The sequence below is a fragment of the Penaeus monodon genome, chromosome 38, assembly GCF_015228065.2.
Source record: "Penaeus monodon isolate SGIC_2016 chromosome 38, NSTDA_Pmon_1, whole genome shotgun sequence".
Lineage (NCBI taxonomy): Eukaryota > Metazoa > Arthropoda > Malacostraca > Decapoda > Penaeidae > Penaeus > Penaeus monodon.
In genome coordinates, this window is record NC_051423.1 from 16,250,841 (window position 1) to 16,258,340 (window position 7,500).

Consider the following 7,500-nt stretch of genomic DNA (forward strand, 5'->3'; position numbering starts at 1 on the left):
CTTCACGGGTGGATCAGTTGATCCCTTAAGCCACACTGCAGGTGCCAGCTCTGGAGCAAGGGATGCCACAAAATCCATGTGGGTAGCACAACGCCTCCTCGCTACAGGCAGAGGCAGTTACAATCATGGGAGCCCTAGCCCACATGTACCTCAAGGAAGGACGCATGATCATACATACAGACTCCAGGTCAGCCATTGACTGTCGTCAACACAACACCAAAGTCATTCTTCACAGAATGAGACTAGGTTACCATTGCACACGGCAAATCATAGAGACAATTGACTATGCAGACAGGTGTTGCATGCACTGTGGCGAGCCGAAAGCCACGTTGGTACATTACTTACAGTATTGTGATCACACACAATTTCTGAGACAAGGTCCGTTCACAACAACCGCCGGGCTGGTAAAGAGATTATGCCGCATGCTTACATCATGGCGCCAGGAGCGCCTGCTGGCAATCCCGCCACCACGGTAACTATCGAGTGTCAGAGAACAAAATGAGACAGCCATAAAAAGCTGACACAGGCCGGACCATATATGTATGGACGTATGGGCGAAGCTGAATCTACGCTAATCTAAATTAATCAGTGAATCAATCTAGACCATACCTGTGGGCACTCACACCAACAACAATCACTCCATAAAGATATATAGTCCAGTGTAAGTAGTAGATATCAACCATCTACTATGCCTAGAGGTACATTTAAACTGTGCGTCATAAACGTATGTCACTTTTTGAAAATTGTAAATATCTAAAACCAAGTGTAAATAAAAATATACATTCTTTTTCGTAATCATTCTTAGTTTAGTAACAATATCGTCTGTTATGCCTCAAACTGCAACCGAAACTGAGACATTATTCATATTATTTCGAGTTTCGGTTAATGGATAACCTTTATGGGATACGTTTTACCACATCGAAAAAAAAGGAAAAAGGAAGAAAAGATTTATTAATCATCATCACTTTTTCTTCTAACAACTGTAAGCTTTCTGATCGAACAAGCTTTTTGTTGTGAGAACATCTAAATAAAAATACGCCATAATTATGCGTCACTTAAGTACACCGACTACAATAAGATAAATGGGAAGATAATTACGTTTTCTAAGAGATTTTTAAATAATTGTATGTTTGGTGTTATTTATTCATTTATATTTACATGCTGAAAGCGGTACGCTGTATCTGAGGTTGGGTGGTTTAGTCATATATAATATATATATATATATATATATATATATATATATATATATATATATATATATATATATATATAGATATATATAAAATATCTATGTTTATATATATATATATATATATATATATATATATATATATATACATATGTATATAAAGTTAGGCTCAAAATACCATCTGGAATTATTCTTCAAACAAAATTTTCACCATGGTGTAAAATTAAATATCTGGCACGTTTTTTTAAATGGACAAAGGCACTAACTCACTGCAAGGTGTGTGACAGGTTGGGACCTTCAACGCACATAGAATAAAGGTGAATTTCCAGTAAAATCCTGTTTTGCCAGAGTCTACCTGTGTGTTCTACTAATTCTAATAGGCTCGGTAGCCAGTTAGTAAGCTAGTTACACACGAAGATTCAGGAGTGCACGCTTACCTCTGAGTTCCTATACTTCGTCCTGATCCTGGTTAAAATAGGACTCTTTGCAATGCTTTGGTCGCTCTGAGTACCCCAGCAGTGAGGTTTGATATAAACAAACAGCTAATTGTGCAAAAATAGAATTTTCTAATAAGGCCGTGTGAGAGCTTGACTGTAGTAGTTTCAAAATACTTTCCATAGGACAGTAGGCATATCAAATGACTTTTCACAGACAAAAAATAAAAACGATTGATCAAGTATAAACGGTGCTGTGTAATTTAATTTGTACATGTGTACGTATATGTATACACATTTCAATAAATTACTCCAAATAGTTTAGTTTGAAGACCCCCTTAGTATTCATTATTGCCCAGGACAGTACCACAATCTGGGCCCCTCGAGTCGCAGTACTAAAAACTGCATTTCATAACATAAAACATAAAATATACGACATAAAACGATGCATTCATGTCGTATATACATTTACTCGCTCTATTTTCCCTTCCATATTTTGTCCTCGAATTTCACACCACATTCTGTACCGAGTTTTGAGAGTCAAGTACCAACTCATTCGCCGGAGCTGTTGACACACAACACTCCAGCAGCTGGGGTGTTTACTTCATGAATATTTCTCATGATTGGCACAACGCTGAATCGCCATCCATATGATGGTTGTTACAGTAGGACTTCACTTTCCCAGGATGCTATATGAGGGGGGAGGGTACTTCACCTCGGGTGTTGTGTGTTAGGTTTGTGTTGCAAGGTTTTTCTACTGTGCGGTTCACCTTGTGAATAATTTGTGATTTAAACATTTTATCACCTTCAATATACAAGGGAGGATTTATATTTACAAATAAGAACTATATGTATATATATATATATATATATATATATATATATATATATATATATATTATATCTCATATATCTATGCCTCTCTCTCTCTCTCTCTCTCTCTCTCTCTCTCTCTCTCTCTCTCTCTCTCTCTCTCTCTCTCTCTCTCTCTCTCTCTCTCTCTCTCTCTCTCTCGTTCGCTCCCTCCCTCGATCGCTCCCTCCCTCGATCGCTCCCTCCCTCGTTCCCTCGTTCCCTCCCTCTCCCTCTCTATATATAAAAATATATTTACATGGTTGCGAACCAAATTGTTGACTTCAGTATGGAAAGCGTTCCTGACAATGAAATGCTCCATGTTTTTTATCCTTATCTTTATTGCGAATATCTGTACAGATATTTCTATGTATGTTATACCTCGTGTTATATGTATTCGTATGCGTATACAGAACTACCAGCCTTTATTTTTCCATCACGTGTTTATGGCTGTGTGCGCGTGGCTGTGTATGCGTGGCTGTGTGTGTTTGGCTGTGTGTGTGTGTGTGTGTTTGACTGTGTGTGTGTGTGTTTGACTCTGTGTGTGTGTGTGTGTGTGTGTGTGTGTGTGTGTGTGTGTGTGTGTGTGTGTGTGTGTGTGTGTGTGCGCGCGCGCGCGCGCGAATATCTATATTTGTATGGGAGTGTTTACGGGTGTACGTGTTTTTTATGTGTTTATAGGTGCTCGCACGTGTTCCTGGATGAACAAAATGTACGTGTTTATAGGTTTATGTGTATTTGCTTATGGGTCTATACGTGCTTGTGTTTTTGCGTGTTAACAGGTGAATTAACATGTTTATGGGTTTATGTGTGTTTACAAGTGTTTTTACGTATGGTACTGGGTGTATGTATGTGCTTATGGGTTTGTATGCGTATTTATGGTGTGTGTGCATGTGTATATATGTGCGTTTGTGCATGAGAGAGTATAGTATATTGCTTTCATTTTTGCATGTGTGTGTATGTGTACGGGCGTGTGTTTATGCGTGTATATACTTGCATGCTTATGGGTTTGTGTGTGTGTTTATAAGAGTTGATGGGATTCCACCAGAGATCTGGAAAGAAGGGGAACAACACTACACAGCAAGCTCCACGAACTCCTTGTCTGTTGTTGGGAGCAGAGCAAGCTTTCAAGAGACCTCCGTGATGCAGTCATTATCACTTTGTACAAGAACAAAGGAGAAAAGTCGGACTGCTCAAACTACCGGGGGATAACATTGCTCTCTATCGCGGGAAAAGTCTTCGCCCGAGTGCTTCTGAACAGATTGCTACCCACCATCGCTGAAGACCACTTCCCAGAAACCCAATGTGGATTCAGGACCAACAGGGGCACCACAGACATGGTGTTCGTCCTCGGGCAGCTCCAAGAGAAATGCCGGGAGCAGAACAAAGGGCTGTACGTGACTTTTGGAAGGGGCTATGGATGATCATGGAACGCCTTGGCTGCCCCCCAAAGTTCCTCAGCATGGTCATCCAATTGCACAATGATCAACACGGCCAAGTCAGGTTGAACAGCGACCTCTATGAGCCCTTCCCCATCGTCAATGGCGTGAAACAGGGTTGTGTTTTGGCACCTACACTGTTCAGCATCTTCAGCATGATGCTCAAGCAGGCCACTGAAGACCTTGACGATGACGAAGCTGTGTACATCCGCTACCGCCTTGATGGCAGTCTGTTCAACCTCAGGAGACTGCATGCCCACACAAAGACTCTTGAGCAGCTGATCCGTGACCTCCTCTTCGCTGACGATGCTGCCCTCGTTGCCCACACCGAAAGAGCCTTGCAGAGCCTAACATCTTGCTTTGCAGAGGCTGCGCAGCTCTTCGGACTCGAGGTCAGTATGAAGAAGACAGAGGTCCTCCACCAGCCTGCACCCCGGGAAGAATACCGCCCTCCTCACATCACTTTTGGCGAGACTGAGCTGAAAGCAGTTCACCAGTTCACCTACTTGGGGTGTACCATCACATCAGATGCCAAGATCGACAGGGAAGTGGACAACAGATTAGCCAAGGCAAACAGCGCTTTCGGCAGACTCTACAAGAGAGTCTGGAACAACAGACAGCTGAAGAAGGGTACGAAGATCAGTGTCTACAGAGCCGTCATACTCACCACCCTGCTTTACGGCTCCGAGTCATGGGTAACATACCGTCACCACCTACGACTCCTAGAGCGCTTCCACCAGCGCTGTCTCCGCACCATCCTCAACATCCACTGGAGTGACTACGTCACCACAATTGAGGTTCTTGAACAGGCAGAGATCATCAGCATTGAGGCCATGCTGCTGAAGTCGCAGCTTCGCTGTGCAGGGCACGTCTCTAGAATCGAGGAACATCGCCTGCCCAAGATAGCCCTGTACGGCGAACTTTCCACAGGCCACCGTGACAGAGGTGCACCGAAGAAACGATACAAAGACTCCCTCAAGAAGTCCCTCGGTGCCTGTCACATTGACCACCGCCAGTGGTCGACACTCGCTGCTGACCGCCAGGCCTGGCGCCACACCGTTCACCAGGCCATCTCCTCCTTCGAGGACTCCCGTAGGTCTAACCTGAAGGAGAAACGCCGCATGAAGAAGGACCGGGAAACCTCAGCAGCTGTACCAGACCAGACTTTTGACTGCAGTCGCTGCGGCCGGACATGCCTGTCCCGCATCGGTCTTGTCAGCCACCAGCGCGCCTGCAGTCGACGTGAACAGCCCCTTTCATAATCTTCGATCGCGAAGCCAAGCCATGATAAGTGTGTGTATGTGTGTGTGCGTGCGTGTGTGCGTGCGTTTGCGTGTGTGTGTGTGCTTAGGTGTAATGCGTTGAGCGTATCACTACCTGTTTGTCCGCGTTATTGAATTACCTTTTGAACAACGAGATCAAACGACGTCGCCTCTTGCACTGGCTCTTGACTAGACGCAGGAAGACAAAGCAAACGAAAGAGGAATATAGTGACAAAAGAGAAAAAGGGAGAGGGAGGGAGGGAGGGACAGAGAGAGAGAGAGAGAGAGAGAGAGAGAGAGAGAGAGAGAGAGAGAGAGAGAGAGAGACTAAGAAAAACAAAAGACAGACAAAATAAAATTATATAAAAATAAACCCAAGAGGCTGTGTTCGGAGTGACATAAATCTCCATCTTTGGCCAGAGAGGATATTTCTTGCCACTTCAAACCTCTGCCTCTCCAACTCCTTGACTTAAACAGGCAATAAATCTTTTTCCCCTCAAGTTCCCTCGCCACAACACTTCAACCACACTCACTAAACTTACACTTGGGACGCGCCCCTTTAGAATTTGAGACTGGGTATTGTCTCCCTAATCTATTTTTTTTAAGATAAATCGTAGGTTGTGGGTGCGAACGGGTGACCTTTTGACTCCAGGACGCGTGCAAATTCACCGAACCAAGACGACGTACGTACACATACGCGCGTACACATAGATGTGTTTATCTTTATATTTCTTTATCTAAAAGCTACTGTTTATAGAATCTAACGTATCAAGAATAAACAATTTACTATTTTCCTAATATTTTAAGAAAATATCCAGAGAGATAGAGAGAGTGAGAAAGAAAAGAAGGAGAGATAGATAGATAGATAGAGAGAGAGAGAGAGAGAGAGAGAGAGAGAGAGAGAAGGAGAGGGAGAAAGAAAGAGACTGAGAGTGAGACAGAGAGAGAAGGAAGGACAGGCAGATAGAGTGAGAAAGAGAGAGAGAGAGAGGGAGAGGGGGAAAGAGAGAGAGAGAAAGAAGGAGAGAGCGAGAGAGTGCGAGAGATACAGGGAGGGAGAAAGACAGAAGGAGAGAGAAAGAGAGATAGAAAGAAAGGAAAGAGAGAGAGTCTGGCATGTACATAAGCACGATTTGTGTAAGCCATTAGACCAAAAGACCACGTGAGTGTTTGCCACGCATAGCCTCAGCGATGACCAAGATGACGATTATATCTGACCTCTTCTGACCCTTCAGTTCTCTCCCAGAAGTCACGGTGCCCAGGTCTCTCCAGCCTCCGGCCCCCCAGGGCTGGCTGGCCGGACACGCGACACTGCACTCAGCGCTTACCCTAAAACATGTCGTGTGTTCCCTTATTGTGCTGTACTCTTCCTTAATAAAGAGTCAAGCCGTTTAACCACTATCACTGCCTTACCAGGCATAGACATTGTACTAAGGCTCTGAGCCTTTAACTGAGAGAGCAAGAGAGAGAGAGAGAGAGAGAGAGAGAGAGAGAGAGAGAGAGAGAGAGAGAGAGAGAGAGAGAGAGAGAGAGAGAAGGAGAGGGAGAAAGAGAGAGGGAGAGAGACAGACAGACAGAGAGTGAGAGTGAAAGGAGAGAGAGAGAGAGAAAGTCTGAGACTGGGCAGATACTTTCAGTGTCACGCTCTTCCACTAGCAGGAGTGACCAATGAGGGCGGCATGCCCATGGCATCGCCGTCTGACCTAAGCCACGCCCACATCACTCGTGACCCTTTGACCCGTACAAACGCTCTTCATCGAGCCAGAGACCCGTTCGGACGCTGCCTCCTCCCAAGGGCTACCCTCCGAGGCACCTCGCCATTCCAGGTCTACCCGCTGTCCACCACTTCTGCACAAGCGGGCCACTTGGTATTTCCAATCTCCGTCCACGCTACGCTACTAGCAACCTTCTCCCACAATAAGCACTGCAACCAGACCGTGACAGTAAGTCAACCAGACCCTTGACTCCTGGTGAGCAGCGATAGCATGTCTACAAGACAACCCTGACAAATTGGTGGTCAGCAGTAGTATCGAGAACCTGACAGAGAAAGTGAGAGAGAGAAAGAAGGAGAGAGACTGAAAGAGAGAAAAGAGTGACAGAGAGAGAGAGAGAGAGAGAGAGAGAGAGAGAGAGGGGAGAGGGAGAGAGAGAAGAGAGAGAGAGAGAGAGAGAGAGAGAGAAGTAAACGACATTTCACTCTCACGTTTGGCAATTTCTGGCGGATCCACATGAGCTAAAATCCCCGTCCTCTTTCATGCGGATTTGTCCACTGTGTTCATGAACTTGCATGACACATTTTACGGAAGTATATGTGGATTCTCGTT

At 44.8% G+C, this 7,500-nt stretch overlaps 1 protein-coding gene across 1 annotated transcript; it reads left to right on the forward strand.

The window, feature by feature from the left end:
• The first annotated feature begins 125 nt into the window (after positions 1-125).
• On the forward strand, positions 126-3,899 carry LOC119596718. The gene is made up of 3 exons (XM_037946046.1): positions 126-262; positions 3,157-3,187; positions 3,594-3,899. The coding sequence occupies exons 1-3, from the start codon at positions 126-128 to the stop codon at positions 3,897-3,899; spliced, it is 474 nt and encodes a 157-aa protein (XP_037801974.1).
• The last annotated feature ends 3,601 nt before the right edge of the window (positions 3,900-7,500 follow it).

Coding starts and splice junctions, on each gene's coding strand:
- LOC119596718 (XM_037946046.1), top strand. CDS start 126: ATGGGAGCCCTAGCCCACATGTACCTCAAGGAAGGACGCATGATCATA. Junction 263..3,156: donor CTAGGTTACCATTGCACACG/GCAAATCATAGA, acceptor ATGTGTTTATAG/GTGCTCGCACGTGTTCCTGG. Junction 3,188..3,593: donor TGTTCCTGGATGAACAAAAT/GTACGTGTTTAT, acceptor TGTTGGGAGCAG/AGCAAGCTTTCAAGAGACCT.